This window comes from Enoplosus armatus, chromosome 3 (assembly GCF_043641665.1).
Source record: "Enoplosus armatus isolate fEnoArm2 chromosome 3, fEnoArm2.hap1, whole genome shotgun sequence".
NCBI classification, from domain to species: Eukaryota; Metazoa; Chordata; class Actinopteri; order Centrarchiformes; family Enoplosidae; genus Enoplosus; species Enoplosus armatus.
The window spans coordinates 25,548,732-25,573,282 of NC_092182.1; the positions used below are offsets into that span (position 1 = coordinate 25,548,732).

The 24,551-nt window shown below is 41.0% G+C and overlaps 1 protein-coding gene across 1 annotated transcript in view; it reads right to left on the minus strand.

The window, feature by feature from the left end:
* Positions 1–24,551, minus strand: part of ptprt (protein tyrosine phosphatase receptor type T) — a 266,949-nt gene that overhangs the window by 24,102 nt on the left and 218,296 nt on the right. Inside the window, exons 22-25 of the mRNA XM_070902667.1 lie at positions 23,618–23,710; positions 22,293–22,402; positions 17,980–18,067; positions 1,508–1,584 (exon numbers count right to left, since the gene is read on the minus strand). Of these exons, the coding sequence (XP_070758768.1) occupies positions 1,508–1,584; positions 17,980–18,067; positions 22,293–22,402; positions 23,618–23,710 (368 nt within the window). The remainder of the gene's footprint in view (positions 1–1,507; positions 1,585–17,979; positions 18,068–22,292; positions 22,403–23,617; positions 23,711–24,551) is intronic.

A 24,551-nucleotide genomic window follows, 5' to 3' on the forward strand; every position in this document is an offset into this window, starting at 1 on the left:
TTACTCCTTTCCTGCATCCTCTCTTTCTATTTTGCCTTTTCTCCTTCTTGCCAGTCTCTCCTTCTGCCTTCCTGGCTTCAGTTTCCACCTCCTATCCTTTTTTTTTTCTCTTTTAATTCGTCCTGTCTCCCTCTCCAGTCCCTCCACTCCTCTCAGAAGCATAACTCAAGGTCGTTTTCTGAATAAACATCAAATTAAATAATAGGGGTGATCTTAATTTTCCCTCCACAGGACAGATGAAAAGTGAAGACTCTCCAACCAATGATTACCCCCCCCCCCCCCCCCACCCCCTGCACACCTCCCTATGAGACAGATAACCTTGTTGAGATAAAAACATTTATCACTTTCATATTGTCATTAAGACCACGCTATCTTCACTGAGGGGATGTATTGCTTCGCTTTCAGTTTTCCAATTCTCTTTTCAATTCACTTTTCTTTTCTTCTTGAGACAAAAATCCTGTCTGTGGAGACTGATTGAAAATAAGCATTATGTACCAAATTTAACCCATAAGAGCCCATGGTGACACCAGTGTAACACACACTTCAAAGGCCCCAGAATCTTCCTTATACAGCTTTGTGCTTGATATTAACTCATTAAGAGACATATACGTAACATCCTGGTGTGGTGGTCATGTCACAGTCATGTGACTGTGGCAGCTCGGGACCTTTTCAAAATGGTGGTGTGACATGTAAACACAAGTGAAGGAAGCAACTCATTTAAAAAAGCCTGTATTTTGATATTGAAGGTAAGTTAAAACCCATTTAACGATTCTAATGCTTTAATAAAACAAGTTAATTTACCATAAACGCCCAACGTAACGTATATGTACCATCGCAGATCTTTGACATTAAGGGGTAGTATAAAAAAAACACATCAGAAATGTCTTCACTGTGGTCCACTTGGTCTGTGGTGTACTCCACATAATTTTCCTTTGAGGGGAAATGGGTCTGGGTTCTTATGGGTTAATAAGACCATTATTACAACAGTCAGCTGTGAGCGAGAGATTAAATTGATAAGTGAATCACAAAGCTCGGAGGGCAGAGAGGAAAAGAGGAGGAAACAAATGGATGGGTGGAAAGGAGGACAACAGTGGGAATGTGAGGGACGAAGGGAAAAAGGTATTGAAGGCTGGAAGGGAGAAAAAGAAAACAATAATCAATCCTGGTAATGATGATTTTACCAGCATCCCAATAATTGATTTTGTTTTTAAAAAGAAATTATCGACTCTGATGACTCCATTTGTTGTGGCAACCTTGGCTAATACCTTGCCTGTGTGTGTGTGTGTGTGTGTGTGTGTTCATGCATTTGTGCATCTGTTTGTCTGTGTGTGCAGGTGCAGGTGCACCCAGAATTAGGTTTAGGTCAGGTTACTATAGGGTTAGGATGAGGGTAAATGCAGCTGTGTGGGTTATGTTAGGGTTAGGGGCTAGGGAATGAGGGTCCTTCATCTATAGTCCATCACAAGCATTAATGCACAAATGTGTGTGTGTGTGTGTGTCAACTCACGTCAATATAATTGGCGTTGATGTAGTCAGAGTGGGGGTCTCCGTCCAGCAGCTGCAGTCGGACTCTGGTGTGATCGTCTGTGGGGTCAGATAGCACAAAAATACAACAGGCCTAAAGTTACATTTACCCACAGATCGGAGCAGCTAACTGACTGGAGGGGGAACTAATGAACTAACCAGGCCCAAAGTTATGACACCGACCAAGCAACCTCTCGTCATGCAAATCATGACTAGCAAAGAAAAGTCTCGGTCGAGCGTACACAGCATGTCACCACGGTTCAAGTCCTGTCTGCTACCAAAAGGGGTTTCTTTTACCCCTGAAGGCAATCTTTCCCTAAGCGTAATCAAACCATAACCACAGAAATGCCACATCACAAATAGACTGGAACGACAAAAGTGACCGTCAACTCACTAATCCTACAATCACAACTCCTGACTGACTCTATGTAAAACAAAATTAAAAGAAATCCAGAAAGAGAAAACTTGCATAGTTTGGGTCAATATAATTTTATTCAGAAACTTAATTTAGATTTAATTTGGCCTCAGTTTCCATTCAGATGAGCTGAATGGGCATGACACAAACACAAACGTAATAGTAATAAACATTCTGTACAGGACTCCCCAATGCAGATTCATAGCAAACATTAGGTGGATGAGTCAGGGTGATGGGACAAACACTTTTTCCATTATGAGCTCTATCAGCAAACACTACTTTATTTACTGCCAAATAATCCATAACCAATAACCTTGCAGCAGTGTGACCACCAATGGCACCTCTTTGATTAATCTGATTACTCTTAAATACTTGGAATTAGTCTTTCTGGTGATTGGTTGGCTCACAAGAGGAGACTCTCTAAAACTACAACAACGAGTTCCACTCTTCCTTGAAGAATGCCACCATGGTTGAAAACTGCACATTCTTTTCCAAAAAAACAATATTATATAATATTATATAGTATTTTGAAGTTAAACAGTTTTTATATGCAAGTCTCACAGACCTTTCAGCCACCTTTAAATCACAACACATTTTTCAAATGAATAATCTATAGTTCTATTTTTATAGAAATTAGTGAATGATCAACCTAAGCAAAGCCTAGTTTCTGAATAGTTCCCTGCAGACAATCCCTTGCCTTGCAGGATACAGGTGATACAGGTATCTTGTGGTTTCGGCCACATGCAGCAACAGAGATTTGTGAACAGCTGTAGTTAGCACATGCATGGGTGGACAGATAAGCAAAAGAGTGCAAACAGCAGAAACTCAAAATGCACCAACAGATTTTTCAACGATAGGGCCCACGCCAGTTAATTGACAAGTTAGGTGACGTGAAGTGGTGAAGAAATACAAGAGCTATGAGCACACTAAAACGTAACTTAATTTTACCATAATAATAGAAATAAATCAATGATCTGGCATATTTCAACTTTAAATTAATATATAACGTATATATATATATATATATATATACTGTATATGTCTTTAAATATCGGATGATATCTATGAGCCGTTCACATCGCACAACCACGGCTCAGTGGTGTGAGCTATTGTCAAAGTACAAAGCACAAAACTAAACCTGCTTTTTTTCTTTGTCCCTTTCCCCTCTGCATGTCAGTGATTTTGTTCTGTGCTCTAATAGCATCCATAGTATTAGGACACATATGGGAGTGATTATGGCTAATGGCAGGCAGTGATTTGGTTTAGTCGTAACGTGGCAACAGCAGGTAATTGCAGATGAAGTGGACATGATTTAGTCTGATTATCTCTATTTTTCTCTCTCATTCTGAGTCTTTTCTTTCTTATGTTGATATACTCCAGTTCACCCCTCCGCTTTTTCATTCTCTGAGACATATGACCATTATAATGACACTTCTGCTACGAATAAGAATAATCTCTCTGATTCTTTAACATTCTTATTTTTGGAAACAAATAAAAAAAAAAAAAAAAAAAAAGGAGAACAGTTGATGTCAACAGCAGAGAGGAGGTGTGTGAGTGAGATGATATGAAGAAAACAAGAGGGGAGTAGGAAGTTGACATGTATATGGAAGTATGAGGGAAAAAAGGACTGCGAGAAAAAGGGGATGGGAAAAAAACTGGCAACAGAGGGAGAAAATGGGAAAAGGGATCACCTCTGTGTTTCTTTGAAGTCATTGAAATGCTAATGCTTATGACTTTACTGATTGATGCAAAGCTACAGCAGGGTGGAGCGCTTAAAGCAAGAGCACAGTGAGCTGACTACCGTTAGCCTGCAAGCTAGTCTGTTAGCTGCAGGGAAGACTTCTGTTAGAAAATGAGATTTTTGCTCCAACACTTCAGGTTGTTGCTTTTGAAGAATTTTACCTCCTGAAATTCACAAGTCGGCATTTCAAAAGCTAATTATACCCTGAAAAGGTGTCTATATGAAACAACTGCTGAACCTATAGCTTTACTCTCACAATATAGCTGGAAATAATTTCGTATAGGCAGGATTTATGTTTTTTTTTTACCCGATTTGAATCAAAGCTTAAATTTGTCGGTCTCAAAAAAAAATCCTGCCTCAAAACAGAGCTTTTATGTGAGCTGATCTTCTGTGTGGTCGATGACTCATACCTCCAATTGTAACTCATTTCCTCTGTGTTTATAGTGGAGGCTTGGGGGCAATCATTTTGTCAAATAGGCGTTAACATTTTTTTGTTTTTGGTGAATATCTTGGAATAGATGTGTGACTTTTCTATTTGTGGCTGGCACAAAATGAAGCCTCCAGTGGAGTACAAATAATCAGAGGAAGCAGAAAATTGCAGAGAAGCTTACTTTGAACTCTTGTTTAAAGAACCAACATCCTCTAAAATGTAATATATCTCTGATGAAAGAAGTGGACCTAGAATTAAATGTTGATGTTGATGATGATTATTATTAAGGTAAAACTATTTCTAAGGTCAAGAATGAACGAACATTGAACTCCAACCATCTCAATGTCAACTGAGCAAGCTCTATTGGCTGATGAAGACCAAAAGATGTGGTTCAAAGCTGTGGAGAAAGCAGGTTTCAACTCATACACACCAACAAAGCTGTTAGAGGTGAAGGCAGCACAGCGTTTAAAGCAGTTGAGTCAATCACATCAACAGATAAACCCTTTAATGTCACTGTCTCATGTTTTCAATCAATATGTAGAAACTTGGGTAATGGAGTCCATGAGCAGAATATGTTTACCAGCTCTCTGGAGACAAACGACCGCAGTGTTTTCGAGCGACTTACGCCGGGACTGTGTGGTGTCACTGGGTAAGACAACTGATTCTGCATCTAAGAAGCCTTATTGACTCGCATGTCAGACTTTTCTTTCCGTATTTTGCCCAGTGTGAATATGTCTGTGACATTCCCTGTGATGCTTCAAATGGCTCCATGGTTGTTGACACTGGTGATGCCGAAGTCTGTCTCTGGCTCTTCCTTTCCAATCACTGAGTCCGAGAGGATTTGTCGGGATTGTTTGGGATTGTTCAACCTGCAGTCTGATGTGTCTCTTGGCCAAATCACAACAAGATTATTCAGGCGCGATGATCACCTAATGTGTCATAGGGACCATCTCGAAAGACGTATTGTGTGGTCCGATTCCAAGTGTCTTCCCTGTGGGACAACCCTGAAGCATGACACCCTGATGGTCACAGAAGCCTGTGAGATGCCTCCTTCAATTACCCCTAAAAAATATCAAATCTCACTATACGCATGACACACAAGCCTGCAACGTCTCCACACACTCGCTTTGCTATAGTAACATATAATACAGATTCTTGCGACGAGTCCCCTCCTTGATTATCATTTCTAGGATCACCTTGAGGAGAATTATTTCTACAGCTTCTATCAAAGTAATTTTCTAGCTCTGGCTGAGTGGCAACAATGATGGCAGCATGACTCCACTCTGCTGATACAAGATACTGTCATCAGCTATCAGCTCACCCACACTCTTAATCACAACTCTCACACACACACACACTCCCTGCATGTAAAAACAAACACAACAGGGGGTAGTCTGCCTGCCTTCTGCTCTTTCTCTCCCTCTCGATTCTTCCTCTGAATTCACTTCTGCTTCCCCTCTTCTTTCTGTCTCATCTCGCCTCTTTTTCTTCCTTTTCTCGGCCGATTCTGTCAACCGTCCCCGCCCTGCCTCTCCTTCTCCAAAGTCTCCCTCCCTTGTGTTCCGTCATTTACCTTTTTCTCCTCCTCTCCCTCTCTCTTGCCCCATACTGCCTCGCTCCTTCAGACAGCAGTAATTACACAGGGCTAGTGTCGGGCTGTCATAACACGAGAGCCACAGATATGAGGCTGGAGGGAGGGAGGGGCCCTTTCCACTAGTCTCTGCCCAGGGAGGAGAGCTTCTAATTGGGCTAAGATGGCAGGAGGTACTGGCTTGCAAACACTGCAGATCTGGACACAGGCCACAGGTTTGAAGAGGCTGACAGTGTGTGTGTGTGTGTGTGTGTGTGTGTGTGTGTGTGTGTGTGTGTGTGAGAGAGTGAGTGACTGAGAGAAGTTTATTTTAATTAGTGTATTTTATGTGTGCATATGTGCGTGAACAAGGAATACAGGAAGTTTAAAAATGATTTTTGGTGTCAAGTGTAACCAACCACAACCTGAACTACACACACGTTACAATTTATATATCGTTTTCTTGTTTTGTGATTTGTGATATTGGCCTGTATGAATAAAAGTGACTTTAGTGGAACTTAAGCCTGATCTTACAAACGTATCCCTCAATTCAAATCTAAATATAAACCTAATACTAATATAAGTCTTAACTCTACGGGTAGTTTACGTGGTTGACAGATTCTCAGTGACCAGATCTGCATCAATATCCTTGAATCATGTATTTGTTCAACCCTGTCTGCTGGATCTAGATCTAGACGTGGATATAGATATTTGGAGTAGATACAGTATGTGCACTCAGGCTCATGTTGGCATCTGCAGTACTGGAGTAACAACAAAGTCGTCAGAAGCTGTGGTGTCCAAGGGCAAAGGGTCACAAACCCATTACTCATTAATGAGCGCCACTCCTCTGCTGAGTCTCCCTCTCCTCATAACCTTGCAACCCCCCCCCACACACACACACACCACCCCCCTCCTTTCCTGCCTTCTCCTCTCCACTCTACGCTTTTAGTTTGGTTCCATTTTCTCTCTCTCTGTCTTGTCTTTTATTCTATCCTCTTCTCTCTCTTCTCTTGTCATTACTCCGCCAGCCACTGTAAAAGTTTTGTTGGGGAGAACTTGTTAACTTGAGGGGTCCAGAAAAGGCCAAACAAAATAGACTTCTGTGTTTTTATCTTGGAGAGATTCGCAGGGGCAGACGAATGCAGCAGAAAGCTGTAATTTGGAGACATCAGATCAGATTGTATGTACTGAGAGCCTGCACACTGTGCAAGGAAAATAAACTGAGAATGAGCCGCCGGTGCCTAATGACTGCTGTTGTCCCACAACAGCAAACAGGAGCCGCTGTATTGGTAGCTTTTGAAGATCAAAGGTCATGATGAGGTTTTATATTACATATCACCAAAAATAAAAGCCACAAAATATACTGAAATATTCTAATTGGAGCAGGAGAGAATCTATTGAGTCATTATGCCACAGTTCCATTAATATATTGCAGTTTTATTGCTTTATAAGGCCAGTGTCTATCCCAGATTGTTCTCACTTCATGAGGCAAAAAGACATTTAATAAGTAGGTTATAATGCTGAAAAGAGTACTAATTAAATGTGTCTACTCTGAATGGCCCATCTCAGATCATATTTGGAAACTTAAATTATCTATGACCTTTACTGAACTATGTATTCGAGACTAGCAAGGTTTTGTGCTTCTCCTATAAAAGCCTTAACTTTCTTAACTTCCTCCCCCAAAAATCCTGGGATTTGGGAATTTTTATTTTTATTCCCACAAGAGGAAATGTTCTTTTGGTATAGGTAAGTTGTTGGTGTTGTTATATGTTTCTTCCCTAACCCCAAATAGGAATATTTATATTTATATAATGTCATTTTGTTGCTTATTTGATCAAATCAGAATTTGTTATGAAAATTAGGATGAAATGTCAAGTGAAAACCAGATCACTATACTAAATAGCATTATGACAAAGCCTCTGTGGCTTTGGAAAAGAACTTGGCAGCTTAAATATGATGTGACTGAAACTCTGATGGCTTAGATTTTGTTTTCAAGAGCGCTGGACAAAGTAATTGCTGGGTCATTGATATTGAACAGAAACCTTATCAACCTCCTGCAGATATATTATGGTCATTTGAGCTATGAGGCAGTTAAAACCTCTACTTACTGCTTCTTTTATATGCCATTGTCTTTCCAGCTGCCTGAAAAGAGCGAGAAAGTGTAACAGAGCTTGCTGTTGGAGAGAGAAGAATTAAATGCTTCAATATGCTCATTAGGTTTTATTTTACAATGGTGGAGAGCGACTAGGGTAGATAATACAGCATCATACAGTGGCACTAATGCAGACTAGATGCATGATGGGATATTTCTGCTACTAAAACAGTATCACACACCCCTTTATAAGTTATATCCCCTCTGCCCTCTTTTTCTTTTGTTTCCTGTGACGGTGATGGAGGTGGAAGGATCATCAGCCTTCAGTGATCTAGGACATAAAGCACAATGTCGTTGCCTTCATTGCTTGTCACTCAAGTCTTTAACAAGGCGTTAGCTAGATGCTCAGAGGCATTTGGTGGCAGTTGCACTTCATAGAGCACAAACACTTACACTTCTGTGTGCAGAAACATAAGGAGCAATGGTTTAAAACACTATCTGGCACCTCAGCATGACAAATGACTCATTGACTGCATCGCTGTAAACAGGCACAACCCTTCTAAATGTCCACATAAACAGATGGAGGTGGTATTTTACAGAGGAGGAAAAAAAGAGCTCACAGTAGCAAGTTGAAACTGCTGAACAAGATGTTTTACTCTTCTATCCTCTCCTTCCCTCTCATCTCCTCCTCCTCCTGCTCTTCTCGCCTCCTTTTTCAGTAGCCACTAAGCAGGGATTGTGTCTGTCACAGATATACTTAATCAGTTAGCTCCCTATGGAGCTCAACTCACTCACGGCACACACTCCGCTGTCAGCCCGGCTCAAGGCATTAGGGAGTTTAATAGCATGTGTGATTGAGTGTAAGAGTGTGTGTGTGTGAGCAGGACTGAGTAGCGTGTAAGTGTGTTAAAGTGCGTCTCCCTTCACTTCCCTGCATGCTCGTATGTTCTGTAACATCTTTAGGATGTGTGTTGAAAGGTGTGTGTGTGCATCTTTGAAAGTATTCCAGCAGTGTTTCAATGTGCGTCAATGTGTGTGTGTTACGGTGTCAGCAGCTATGTATGCATATGTGTGTGTGTGTGTGTGTGTGTGTGGTGCCTCTGTGTCAGTTTGCATATTTGCATGCGTGTGTGTGTGTGTGTGTGTGTGTGTGTGTTGGAGGGTATTATAGTGTGTAATAGCCTATTAAGACCAGAGCTCCCTGCAGCTGATGTGTCAAACAACTCTGAATGTTGTCGAGTTACACACACACACACACACACACACACTAGTACACACAAACACACACACCTCAAGATGCTGTTTCCAGCTGTTTGAAGGCTGTTGGGAGTAAAAGAGAGAGAGGGAGGGAGATGAACTAGAGGGAGAAGGGGAGAAAGGTTTAGGGAAGAAAGAGCAGCCGCCTCTTTAAAGTTACACAGCTGAACTAAACTAACTAAACTCTCGTGGCATTACAAATGTGGAAATGAAAAAATGTGTTTGGCATCCATTTTGTCCAAGAGAGACACGAAAACAGCATCTTGAATTTTACTATGATATCAACCACCACAGTACTTATGTATGGCAATGTGATTTATCTATGTCAAATGGCATTTAGTCAATGCAGCAATAGTGATGCAAACAACATCTAATAATAATAATAATAATAATAATGATGTATCTGTGAATATTTCTCTTTTGTCTAAACCAAGTAGATGGTGATTAACCTGCGTAGAGATCACAGCCATTTGCATTCACTTTTAACACCACTCAAACAAAGGAATCCAATTATCTCAAATACTTTCTTTAATACATTCAACAAGGATTATGGTTTCAACTTTAGCAGAATAATACTTCACCAACATCTGCCAGATAGAAGACATGCACACTCAAGAACAAATGGCAGCCACTGCCGTCAAACTCAAGCAAATATGGTCCCAGTCTGGATAATGTCGACTTCCCAGATGTTGCTTTTTGCTGTTAAGTCAGTTCAGTTTTTACAGCACAAACTCACACATTTGTCTCAGAGGACTTAACAATCTGTCCAACATCTGTATCATTAGACCCTCCACCCACTTCTCTCACATGCAGCACATCCTGTCTTGCAGCAACAGAGTTTGTCAAGACTCTTTGTGACAGTGACTCTTTACCCATGATCATGAACGATACACAGGTAAGATCAAAACCTCCATGACTTCCTGTCCATACAAGCTCCCGTGCTGATCCATGTAGATAACTCCACTGATTGTCCAAGGAACATCCTCTCTTCAGTCTAATGGCAGTAAGTGTTTGCCCGCAGCCGGCCATTCACACGCCAGACAGAGAAGGAAAAGTTATCTGCATATAAGTGGTGGTATGATAGCACACAGCGACTCATTAGGTATATGAGAAGTGAATTAGTTGAGCCGAGCTCGGCTTGTTCCTGTGTGCCATCTTCCTGGTTAAAACCCAGATATCTGAAATGAAACTGTCAAAGCAGCAGCCTGATGATCCACTTTACTGCCTCCTCGAAAAGGAAAGTTAAAACACTTCTTCAGTGGGCATCTTATAAATGTCTAGACAGCAGTATATCTCATTAACTCTGATTAATTCATCAACAATAAATTATGACACACTGTTAATGATCAAAGCTTGTCATTACCAGCTATCAACGAACACCCAATTGTCAGCCCCCTGAAGTTTTCGAAAGATGAGCTATAATCACTCATAATCCTCCACCTTCTGATTAAAAATACAATCATCTTTAAAATCGCTGCTTCATCGTCTCCCTCCACCACCTGATGCTTTTTTTTTTATGGCGATAAATAATAACAATTGTTAAAATCAGCACCAGAGTTCTGCATGTATTGTTATTACTGTATCTTTGTTACCCCCCAACCGCTTCTGAAGAGGAACAATGATTAACAGCAATCACCGTCAACAATATCAATAATGCTGCTGCTGGCGTTAAAAATCAGCCTCATTATCACCATTATCTGTGTGCATCCCTCCCGCTGGGAGCTGCAACAGAAACCATTTCATCATCTGGTGGTGGGGGGCTGGCAAACGTAATCAGTCTTTTCTTGAGGATAATTTTCTTCCTGTTTGTCTCATGTTTTATTTTTATTTTTTACACTTTAGCAGCCACAATTTCTATTCAGTAGTTTTCAAAGTACTTTGAAAATTGATGCCTAGCCAGTGAAATCCCTGACTGTATACAATATTTTAGACAACGGGGTACTTCCAACTTTGTGGCACATCTTTGCGGCAAGGTTCCAACTATCATATATGGGTGTAATGTTTCCCGTGTTCACTTTGTTCCATGTGTATATAATATTGCACCTTCTCCAAAATAAATATTTTTACCTTTGATACTTTAAGTACTTTGTCACCACTTTCAGAAAATCCTCACTGGCTATAAATTAAAAGTAATTACGCACACTAAATTTACTTGAGCTGTTTAGGTCTCTTGCTCGCAATAAAGTACCATCTGTTTCAGAGGACACTCTTCATTTCTTTTTTTATATTTAGCAATATAGATTTATTTGAAAATGCTTTCCATGAGAAAAGAGAAACCTAAATAGGAGGTTTCCACAAAAACAAATTCTTCTTATTGTAGGTCTGAGGGTGGAATAATGTTGCAGCAGTGCTGCACTGCTTCAAGCAATCAAGCGCTAACTAGACTGCTGTGATCTGTACAAGCCTGAGTGTAGAGTGTGTACGTGTGTGTGTGTGTGTAGACTGCAGGTTTGGACTTTCTTATTCAATGAATTTGTATGTGCTTCCATGTGCGTACAGAATGTGTGTTTATTTGTATAACTGTGTGTGTGCGTGTGTGTGTGTGTGACAGCTTGGGGGATGCTAATATTTGTTGTGGTTCTTTGGTCAAACACTTCAGAGGAGTTGTTGGCGTTCTGACTTCAGAGCAGCTCGGCAGACGTGTTGAGAATCGGTGCCAGAGAGGATAAGAGATAGCTGCATATGAAGGTAACACGCACACGCACACATGCATGCACACACACACACACACACACACGGTTGTGCTTGTTTTCAAAACCTTTCTTGCTTTGTTTGTTTCACACAAACACATAGACACTCACAGAAACAAGATGCCCTCACCCTCCCTCCCTCCCTCTCTCTCTCTCTCACACACACACACACACACACACACACACACACACACACACACACATAACCTCTGCTGTAATGAGAAGCTACATGATGCAGGAGGGGATACTGATTATGCCAGCGACGCTCGGAGGTGTAACAGTGGGTGAAGGGTGTGTGTGCGTCGTAACATCACCTGGCAAAGACTGACAGCCTGTGTAATGATTCTCATTCACCTGAACACCGGTTCACATTAGTGAATGGAAAGAGGGCTTTGGGGTGAGTTTGTGCATGTGTATGAGTGAGAGAGGAAGGAGGAGAGTCACGACGGAGAAAAGAGGCAAAGAAGGAAAAGTAGTAAGGGGAGGTCAAAGACGTGAGGGGGAAAGATGAGACGTAGGAGACGTAGTAAGAAGATACAGAGAATAGATCAAGTTCAGAAAGTCAGACAGAGAGAGAGACGAGAGATGAAGAGAGGAGGACAGAAAGAGGAAAGAAAGGGAATAGGGGAGAAAATAAAAATAGAGACGATGAGGAGAGCCAGAGCGTACAGCGGCATGAAGGTACGTGAAGCAGATTTCCACCTCGACTGTATTTAAGTACTTTTGCAGCACGCGGTTAATCTCTACAAACAGCCAGTGCATGAACCATATGGGTATTCGCTGTACAGTAGCTGTTCACTAAGTCACACACCAACCCAGTGATGAGTGTGTGTGTGTGTGTTTATGTGCCATCTCAGGCTGCTGATTAATTCATCTCAAACCTTCACAACCAGAATATCCTGTCGTTTTTCTTACTTTTCTCCAGAAAGCTCTCGTGTTTCTTCTTGCCTCTATACGTAAAGGAAGCAAAGTCATACAGCTTTGGGATAACTCACACAGACGTGTTCTTGTGTCTTGTGAAGAGCTAACCTGTGCCCTTTTTGCACTCTTTCTGCGTCTTTTCATTGACTTTTATGCATCCTGTGACCCTTAAAATGCTGTTTGCGTTTACTCTAAACATAACTTTAGAAAGACTGTGAAGGCAACAGGGTAGAGAGATGATTGAGAAAATAAAGTTCAGTAAGTTGAGAAGGAAACAGGACAGACAAACAGATAGACTGCTGTTTCTCAAACACTCAATAAAATACTAATATAAGTTATATATGAGTTATTTCTTGCAGCCTATGAGTTTTTGAGTTTCAATCAGCTCCTCTTGGGGAGAGAACAAGTGCTGCAATGTTTGCTCGAGCATGCAATAGAAAAGTGGATATATCTATATTTGGGAAGGCACATTCTTCTTGGCTGAAGTTTAGAGGGGCCAAAGGGAATCAAAATTCTCCAGAGTTAAATGACTTAAAGACATGAAAACGGTGGACTGCTTGTCTAAGAGAAATATATTCTATTCAATAAAGAAACCCTTTGATTTTTCTGAGGTTTATTGTACAGTATTCCCAGTGATGAAAAAAAAGAAGCAGTATGCAGAAATTAAAGCGTGAATCAATGATCATTATTAAGTTAGTATTAAATAAGCACCATGGTGACTTCAGACTCCGTGTTATTTTTTCTGTGCTCGAGAGAAAAGAGTGTCAGCGATAGTTGACATTAAAATAAAACACATTTTGGTGTAACTAGAACTCATCTAAACCTTTTTCCAAAGGAAACATTTACATTTTTGAAAGTGGAATCGACAGATGGAATACAGGATTGTTTTCTCATTATATGGCGTCATTTTAAATTGAAACATTTCAGATTAAACTAAAAACATCCTGTCGTTTCCACAACAATCAACCCACGGCAAGCTGTCGGCTTGTTCTCAGCAGTCAGGTAAAATATGCTGAGGACATTTAACAAAATAAAATGAAAATATTAACATTTACATGACATCTGTTTACCAGGCATGAACATTCATGAACATGAACAGTCTTTTTAGCCATTGGTGGCTGACACTGCTAATGCTAACTACCCAAAACACAACGTTTAATCCTTAACACTGCATTTTTCTAGTGAACAGTCTCAGGCAGTGGGATTACTTCACACTGCTTGTTAGCACGAGCACGAACCGCTTGTTTCTGTGTACAGTTCAACTTTGGCCATTGACCAATAGCAATCCAAAAGCTATCGAAGCTAATTAGCTGTGTTGCGCCATTCACTTTTATGTGATCTCTGAATCGATGGTACGAATGTGTTTATTATTATTATCACTGACTAACACTAGCCCATCGGCTTCAGCGGTTCGCCAGCTAACGCTGCGAATAGTCAACACGTCACCGAGCTTCCAGCCTCACCTACAGACGAGCGACTGCTTTAGTGCTCTGCCTGCATGTTCATGAGAGACAGAGATTAGAAGCAGGGGGAAACAAGCTTCTACAAAAAGGAAATAATTAAATATTTTCTCCTCAAATGTTGCATCTACTTATTTAGCTGTCTGTCCACAAGCACGTCAGAGTATCACATGGGTTTTGTTTACAGTAAATGGAAATGCTTGGGGTGTCTGCGGGAGGAGGAGTGATCAGGTACATATATTTTTTTGTAAAGATGAATTTTTGTAAAGGTAAATATTGAAATAAGTTGAAAATACAAATGTAAACATGCTGACACTCTTCTTATCTCTACTTATTGAAAACTGTATCACATGATGAGGAGAGTGTGTATCACATCAAAGCATGAGGATGTTTACATCCCAACAAACACAAGATAACTGACAAAATAACAGTGAAGGAGTTCACATGAAGACAAATACACACATAAAAACACACCACCTTTACCTCACCTTAATTCTCCCTGATAACAGACACAGACCTACACAAACTAAAATAAACACACACACACACATACACACAGATACCCCCTCTTTGCACATAAATGCTTGCCAATAAATCTGTTTATTTTGAAGGCATGCTTCTGTTGAATTATAAATGACCATATGGGAAGGCTGTTCTGTGAACTGAGGGCTGAGGAGGAGAAGAAAGAAGAAGGAGAAGAAGAAACGAAGAGGAGGGGAAGGAGGAGAGGTAGAAGGAAATAGAAGCAGACAGATGCCTGTAATGAGGAAACACAACAGTGCTTTGCCTCAACCCATATACTGTCAGAGGTAATCAGACAGGATGGATGGAAAGAAAGAAAGAAGTGGAGAGAGGCATGTGATGCATGGGAGTGAAAGGCAAGAAAACAGAGGGAGTCAAAGTGAACGCAAACATAGAGGTTAAAGATTCAAAGATAGGAGAGGACATTTCAGATGAAACGAGATGGAACAATGAGAAAAAAAGAAGAAGGAGGTGGAGGTGGACAGGAGAGAAGGTGTGATGAGAGGGGAAAAGAGGTAAGCATGAGGGGGCAGAGCAGATGGAGCAAAAAGGGTAAAAAAAAGAAGAGCAGGAAGGTGAGAAGAGGGTGATTGGTGAGAAAAGAGGGAGAAAAATAAGATTGCAGAAGAGTAAAGAGATGAAAAGTGGTTGGGAAGAGAGAAAAAAAGAAGGGAAGAAAAGTGGGAAGCAAACAAGATGGGGGGAGAAAAGGGTGGAAGTGGGGAGGTGGGAGGACAGGAGGCTGGTAGATTAACATTTATTCAGTGTGCTGAAGGGATTTCAAACATGGCATCAACCGTTTGTGTTTGGCAGATGGCTGGAGGAAGAGTGTGTTAACACTTCAACTCAAATCAGCCCTTTTCTAACTGTGCCAGGGAGAGAAAGGTAGTGAAAAGTGTGCGCTGGTGTGTGCGCAGAGAAGTCACAGCAAGTCAAATGTCCTCGTAAGGATAGAAAGATTATCACAGCTGCCTCTGAGGGGATTTTAGGGTCAGATCTTGGGTGTTGGTTTAAGTCTCGCAAAGCCAGGCCACAAATTTAGCTCCCCTCGTTGTGATCTGCCCGAGGCTCAATGAGCATTTGCTTGGATTAGAGGTGCCGTCACTGAATAGAGACCAAAATCACTTTCCAGGCGACTAGTTCAGACTTTAACCAGTAAACATAGATTTCATTTGAACCCTTCCTGCGTTGCACATTTGTCTTCTGGCTTTCAAACTGGAAAACTGCGTGGGATGTTTAAGAAAACATGAAATTGCTCAGCGACATTGGTTACTGAGCGTGTTGTTGGGCCCAGTGGTCGCTCAGTGGAAGTTTTCCACACTAACAAAACATAAGAACACAAGACCTGCTACTGAATTGCACTGGACTGCAGTGGGTCAGTATGTGTTTTCTGCCTCCGTAACAGGTCATGCTTCAATAACTCAAACCCTAATACGCATTCAAGTCACAGTACGGTCACCTTTGTAAGCGCTATATACTATAAACTTAAAAACTACTATCTACTATAAAGAATTTAAAGATTATTAATAACAAGGTAGTGAGAGTGATATTTTGGGTTGGTGGCAAGGGAACATTGTCCCATATGCAGAACTGTATTGTGTGTGGAAGAGATCATTCATCCTATTGTAAGGCAATTTGTTCCGAGATTGTTGCTCTCAAGCTCCACAGCAGAAGGCAAATCCACTGTTTCAAAAAGGGGAATTAAAGTTCAACCCGACTGAAGAAAAAAGACAGAAGATCCTTTTACCCATATATAAAGTTTTAGCTGCAGCCAGTCAGTCTGCCTGTCTTACCACATTTCCTTGTTCTAATAAAGACAGCGCACAAAGTCGTTTCCCTGGGGGCCTTTTAAAACATTTTCTCAAGAAAATGAGCCTTTGTACAATCACAGCAAGCAAGATGGACAGTTTCCATTACCAGGCCCTTGTAATTAAAGGATTTGTACTAATAGCAAATTTATCATAATTCCTGTTGGCTATCAAGTCCTTGACAGGCTATTTCATTTCCGTGCAATGTTTCATTTCAAAGCCTTCAGGTTGGTGCAGTGTCTTTGCCTTGACATCTAAACCCTCGTAATGAGAAGTGTACACGTGCACGGACCTGTGCACGCAAACACACACACACACACTCGTGAATAGAAAAATGTAAGCGCACATTTTTTTTTTTTCTTCTGGATCATGCTGGTCGTGTACGTGCATGCGGCTCTAATGACAGACAGACATGCAAATACACCCATAAACCATTCAATAAGACCTGAACCGAACAATCTGCTTCTATTGTTCTACCCTAACGGAGGCCTGAGGTTGCCTTGTACAAGATAACAAGCACACATCTACAGAACATACAATCAGGCAGACGTCATTAGTGCACACAAAATCATAGCAAACACTTGACACGACGTCACATTCACATGCTAATTCTCACGCTAATGGCCAAGCGCACACACACACACACACACACACACACACACACACTCGTGCTACATCATTACGGCAGCCTGTCTTTGCTCCAAAATGAAGCTTCATTTTGACAAAAGAATAAAATAGAAGCTGCAGGCTTTGATCATCGAGCAGGATTGAAATGAAATCCCTCTGCAAACTGAAAGTTATATTTACCACAATAGTTTCCTGCATCAGACTTTAGGAAATTAGTTCGAATGGACTTTGATGTTACATCCTAAAAAAGGCTGGATCGTATTAAACATGCATAATGTGTACCTTATTTTCTATTAACTTGTTTTGCTTTGATTGAATTGGACCACTGTCAGAATGTTATGTCTTAAAAATGTTGTGGGAAGTGTATTGGTCCGGACTCCAAGACCATGTTCTACTGGCATCTGGCTCTCAGCAGGTGGTAACATCCAACAGTAGGACACACCCGGAGCTGGAGGGAGCCAGCCAGTGACTTGTTGAAGGACACTTCAGTAGGGCAGATGGACCTGTGTCCTCCAGCTGAAGGTCTGCAGGTCTCTTTGCCCAGTACACCTGACACCTCAGCATGTTTGGTTAAACCTCTGCTTTTTTCTCTCCCTCAGGATCCTGGAAACCTCTCTCTCTCTCTCTCAGGGCTGGGTGTTCTTTGAAATGTGTTGATGCTTGTGCATTTAGTGTAAGTCAGGCTGGACAGTTCATGGAGAAAATGTTTTGTATCTAATTGCCATGAAGAAAAACATCCAGCATATCAGCTCACACCAGATGAATCAAACCAAATCAGACCAGACCAACCAAACCAAACCAGGTTTAACTAAACCACAAGCTATACCAAAGTTCTTCACTGAGCTAAATGAAATCAATATCACAATCATATTCAGCAGCAGCTACTGCAGGAGTAGTCCATCTATGTCACTGCAGTACTCACAAGCGATGATGTTGCCATAGCGATTCTTGTTGCGGTTCTCGTCCTTCTTGGCTGTTTCCCAGGGCGCCGTCTGTCCCTCCGCCAGGGCCTGTACATGTACACGTGCACACACACACACACACACACACGCACACAAACACATGACAACAGTTTCATATTGAGGTATGAACACACAGAAATATGCATGCACATATGGCCTGATGCCCAGAGCTTGTACACTGACACATGGGCAGGCAGAAGTTAAAACAGGAACATGAATATTAATGAAAAGACAATCAACTGATAGTTTGCAACAGACCATACTCTTAACCACTGAGGACACTGAGGGCATTATGGCTGAAACATAACAGAACTCTGAGTTTTCAGAAGACAGCAAAGCTTGCAGGCAGGTGACATCTGATACCACTTCCAAAACTAAAATAAATAAAAATCTAAGGTGTCGGCCTCGCTGTTTCTAAGTTAAATTCATGATATAAAACATATCTAAAAATGTCTCATTATCATTTTAATTCTAATTCATTCTAATAATCTAGTGCTTTCGTCTACTCTCTACAAGTTTTAGCTTTTTAGTGAGCAATTGCTCATAATTTTGATTCAGTTGGTCTCACTGTCCGAGGAAGTGAGAATGTGTAAAAGTGTTTAGTGACCGGTCTGTCTGGAGGTGACACCGAAATATAATTTTAGTGTAACTGTGTTTATTTTTTCACAGTGGTGGTGATGTTAGCCTGTTTGTGTGAAACAATACCAAGAGCAGTTGCAGATCTAGACGTCACTCGGCTAAGAGGAAGGTCCATCTCACAGACTCGTCGCTTATTTCACTTATTATTCATTTTTTAAAATGTTATACCTTCCAGAGAGCACGTGAACACAGCTCAGAAATTGTGGCTAGAAATATTCTAATGGCAGAAATCCCAGATCTATCAATCCCAATCAGGTTAGTCTATCCTTTGGTCAGATTTCAGCCAACTCTGGGACGCTGTGCTCATCAACAGACCAACAGACCGGGGTGAAAACATAACCTCCTTCCAACTTCATTGGCAGAGGTGATGCGCTTGAGTTCCTACACTGAATTAAAAAGTGATGAGCAGCAAGGATCAGCTCGACAATGGGGATGGAACAAAATATATTCCTGCATGTCTGAAATGAGAAAGTGCAGGTGAACACTACAGGAGCTGAGAAAAGACAAAAAAGTTTGGGTTCATTGTTCCGTTTGTTTGGTCTGAAAGAGAATATTCTGTCAGTGCTTTGTTGAAGGAGAGAAGACGGATTGTCTTGTCTCCCTGCTGTGATGCTGGCCCGTGTGACAAGCCTTACAAACATAGCAAGGACAAAATGTGTGTGTGTGTGTGTGTTCATATGTGTGCATGTATGTACTATTTATGTGATGAAAAACACACATATGCAGTCACCCTCAAGCTTGTGCTAAGCAACCAAACCCCAACTCTCAAAGGTCGCCATATGGACACTGAACTATTTTAGAACAACTATTATAACACACTGGAAGAGGTCACACACACACACACACACACACACACACACACACACACACACACAGTCATTCTCCCTATAGGGATGAGTGAACAGTCCTTTTTGAGTCCATTAAGGGATTAAAGACCAGACAACAGCTTTCACTTTTAGACAGTGATATGACCTACATACACACACACACACACACACACACACACACACACACATGCACACTACACAAATACACTGTGACAGAAAAACAGACATCTAAACTTATCGCTCAGTCAAGCAGAAAATTGATTCTTTTAAAGTGGCATGTGGGCTTGAGTGTGTGTGTGTGTGTGTGTGTGTGTGTGTGTGTGTACTGTATGTGAGACTTTTCTCTGTTGCATACAGTCATTTACAAAGTAGGCAGAAAATTGTTTTTTGGACATTTTTGGTAGGAGGCCTCTGTAGGAGGGTTATGCATGTATGTGTGTGTGTGTGTGTGTGCACATTTGCATAAGGTGTGGGTTGGCTGCTCTTTTTTCCATCCTAAAAATAATAGCCAGTCTTAATCAAACTCCTCTCATCTGAATTCTGTCGCTCTTTGCAAAATAAGTCTATTGAAAAACTAAAACATGTTGGAATGACAGAACATTTGTTCCCCACAAGAAATGTGTTTAAAAAAAAATCTAATTTCACAGAAAATGAGCAAGAAGAAATAAAGCAATAATTTGTTGTTCTAAAACTGAGCGGCAGGAGACTGGACATTAACCATCATGGCCATCATACTCTAACCCAAGTGTGCTAAATAATAAGTACATCTAACAAAGCTAATTGTTAAGGTCCATCATCCAGCAGTATAGGCCACATTACAGTCAAGGTTAGGATGTAGTGGCCACAATATGTAACCTGACCAACTGGCCCAGTCTTCAGACAATGCAGAATATTCCTTTTAATGCAAAAAGGTGTAATCCCAGTGGGGAGCGACATGTTGACAGTGTGGCTGCTGTCGATGTTAGCGGGGTTAATGGGCTTCAGCGCTGGAGGTCACATCACACGCAGACGGGGACAAGAAGACACCATATGGGGTGTGGTGATAGACACACACACACACACACACACATCCAAAATGGTCATGGACATAACTGTACAAACACTTCATGATAGAAAAAAAACAGCATCCATGTATATACATACAACGTATGTCTTTCTCCATTAGCTGTTAGTGACAGGTGGCAGCTACCAGCACTACTAATAAGGCTCCATTCTCTGTCTCTATTTCTGTCTGTCTCACACACACACACACTCACACTCAAGAGGATAAATCAGATTTGCTCTCCCCTGAAACGTATCGGTGGGTATAAACCAAAATGACAGGAAGCAAATGAATATATAACGTACGGCATCATGGAGGGACAATTTTCAACACACATGCAGAGTTGGTAATAGAAAATAGTCCTTCTTTTGTGAGTGGGAAGGAAAAAGGAGATAGAGGAAGGCAAACTCTTCCTTCTGTCTTTTCAAAGATTCATTTCCCACAGCAGAGACAAAACAAATGGAGGAAGAATAAAATGAAGACAGGAAGGAAGAAGGATTTGGTACAGGGATAAATGAATGGAAGCGAGAGAATGAGGATTTGGAAGGAAAATGATCCCATGGTAGAGCGCCCACGACAAAGAATGATTGTAAAAATGTCTGTTTGTGATAAACTGTGCTCTAAACAAACAGTCAGCCCGGGCAGAGAGAGAAAGAGGAAGTCAAAAAAAAAATGGGCTTACGTATAAAGAGAGAGAAAGGGGGGGGGGGGGGGGGGGTAGAGACAGTTATCAGGATGACTGAAAAAGGCCGATACATGGGATGGGAAAAAGAAAAGAAGGAGAGAGTGAAAAATACAACTGGAGAGAAACACGATGGAGACAAAATGAAAGGAAGAAAGGAAGATTTAAGCAGAGATAAGAAGGAGGAAGCAAATGATAGTTGGGGGAAAAGAATAAGCTAATAAGAGAAAGAATAAACTAAGAAGAGAAAGTGGGGAGAAAAGGTTTGTTTAATGATGATAATACTAATAACTTGCATTGTTATAGCCCCTTTCAAGGGACTCAAGGACGCAACTCTTCTTTATCTGGATCCCCATTAGCTGCCACTAAGGTAGCAGCACATAAGGTGGCAGACAGAACAAATAACTGGAGAACATAAAATGATGGTAGCAATGTTGTTTACTGTCTGCCTGTTTGTTTTTCTCATCATCAATATTGATGAGGTAAAGAGTTAATAATTGATAAGAGTCTTCCTTCCTCATAAAACCAAATCATCCACACACAAATACATACCTGCATTACACACACACACACACACGACAACAGGAACAGAGATGCTGTGTTTGTAAAATAAAGGAATCTAATTCCCAAGCTGTTCCTGCTGGAGATGCAAACGAGATTTGTCTCTTTTATTTTCAAACCATTTATTAAATCTTAAACTGAACACGCCAGCATCCCATCATTTGAGGCAGTTTCAGATTCACTCAGTTTCAGTTTACCCATTTTATGCCATTTTTATTGAGACGCAAATAAAATACATTTTCATTCGAAACTGCTTTTGATTTTCTTAAACTTTGCAGCGTACCTGCTAACTTCTATTTTATCTTGCACTTCCTTCTCACTCTGACGCGCTAATTTACCAGCAGCTATATTTATACATTCTGGGGACACACAAACATTTTATTATACCTATTATCGGGGGGCTGTAGCTGCAGACCTTTGCCCTTCTTATTAATAGCTGCTTGTAATGTTGTTAATGTAAAGACTGAGGCCTGTTTTACTGTTGTTGTCATTGTAAGCCTCTTTGTGTGTGTGTGTGTTCACCTCATATTCCTCCTTGAAACCATAGCCCTGGCCACATTTCATCTGGGTGATGTGCTGCAGGAGGTCGGCGACTCGAATAGCCGGCTGAAACTGGCCCGCCTGGAACTGGCCTGCAGGAACAGAGACATTTCACAGAGAAAGAGACAGAAAGATATGAATATGTCAACATACAGTAGGTCTGTGGAAGGGAGAGTGGGCGGGCGGATGGAAGGATCTTCAAAATGATTATGACAAATTGCAGTTCTAATCAGCCTTCATGTAGTGAATTCCCTGCTTAGCTAAATAACCAACCAGCTGACTGAAGTTGCAAAGTAAGAGTCTTTATCTTTAGAACTAATGAACTGACTACCCAACTCACCGTCTAACAAGACTAATTCATTCTCTTTGCTTCTATGTAACTAACTATTAAGCAAAGTGAATAAGTATGACTTGCTCCAAGCATCTGGCAATACAGTATAATGATTGAAAGAGATAAATAACTATCTATAACTAAAAATGTTGACTTTTTCTCTACATAACTAACTTTCTTAGTATGTCTGATTGTTTCATCTGCACACTCGCTTTCTGATTTTGTGCTGTCAAATAAACAACCTGCATCTGGACGGGAACTTACTAACTACTGTACACTCATATACTCACTCATCACGTGGCAAACAGCAACAGATTAACTAGCTGCTGATATTCTAATTAAGACAGGTGTCAACTGCTTAAAGCTCTGGCACCAAGCCTAATGAACCTGTGCTGTGAGTCCTGATGTTACTTCAGTTTCTGAGAAATCAGAAACAAACCGAGAGAGATTTTGACCCGTGCAGCCTAAAATACTCACTGTGGTGCAACAAAATGTCCCTCCAGGCTGCTTTCCTTTTAATTAATATCGTGAAAATAGCTTGAATGCATATCGGAAACACAGTTGCTCAGCGAGAGCCACATCTTGATCACACTTTCTCCGGCTCCTACTTATACTTGTGAAAAGCTTAACTGCTTTCAACTGTGAATGATTCAAACAAAATGAGAAAACAACTTCAGATCCATGAAGTCCTGACTGATCAACGGACAAACTGACAAAAATAATTAATGACTAACTATCTTCCTGCATGACTAATTGACAAGCTAACTAATAAAGTAACCAAATAACTAACTTAATGACTGTCTAACTTACTAAGTAAGTGACTGACTTGCCTACCGGCTAACTAATTAATTAGCTAACCAAATAAGTGACTGACTGACTATCTGACTGTATAACCACCTAACTAGCTAACTAGCTACCTAACTGACTGACTAACTCGCCAACGAACAAAGTGACTACCTAAGTTGGTCGCACATACCACTCTGGTAGGAGAGCTCCACAGACTCACAGCCCCCGTAGGGAAAACTCTGCAGGGTCAGAGAGGGCTGGGCGAGCGACGGCTGGCTACTGTCTGTTAATGGAGAGAGAGAGAGAGAGAAAGGGCAGAATATGTTACCATGACAACAGACCTCCCCTCTATGACAACCCCGCCCTCCCCACACACACACACACTCAGTACATATATGCACTGCGGACACACTGTACGCCGTATGGACACACTCTAGGTGAGAGAAGATTGGTCGCCGATGGCAAGTGGTGAGTTGAATGAGTCACTTAACAGCCTGAGCCCTGATTGGTGGGCATGACGTTAGGACAGTTAATTGTGATATCTCTCCTCCAATTAAGGAACGGACAGGTTGACTGGATGAGTGTACGGGCTCTATTAGTCAGGACAGATGGAGGGATAGATGGAGGTTTCAGGGGGACGGAGGGTCTGATGTCACACGTCACGAGCTGCGCCAGAGGACCAAAGGAAAAGGATCGTTTTAAAAAGGGTTTGGGTTTGTTGAGGAAGCTTGTAAAAGTGGGTGACAGCAATACACAGATGCTGTGTCCACTCTGCATAATGATTACTTGTTTGAACATTTATTTGTTTCCATCACTTCTCTTCTCTTCATTGGAAGGTCTCATTTTCTCCAAGCAAGTGAAGGAAAACTAATACAACTAAAATAAAAACTATTCTCTTTGGTGCAAAACAGGTGGATAGAAACACGGTGATTGAAAGACGTGGACATGGGGGAAGACAAGACAAACATAAAAGAAGAAGAGAGAAAAAGTGAGGAGAAAAGTAAATAAATGAGTTTTCAGTAGTTGGAAGAAGCCTGTTTTAGTTTTATATTATTCGACAGTTGTGAAATCTCAAATAGTTCATGTTTTAATCTTCTCATTGTGGTTTTAATAAATAAAATGAC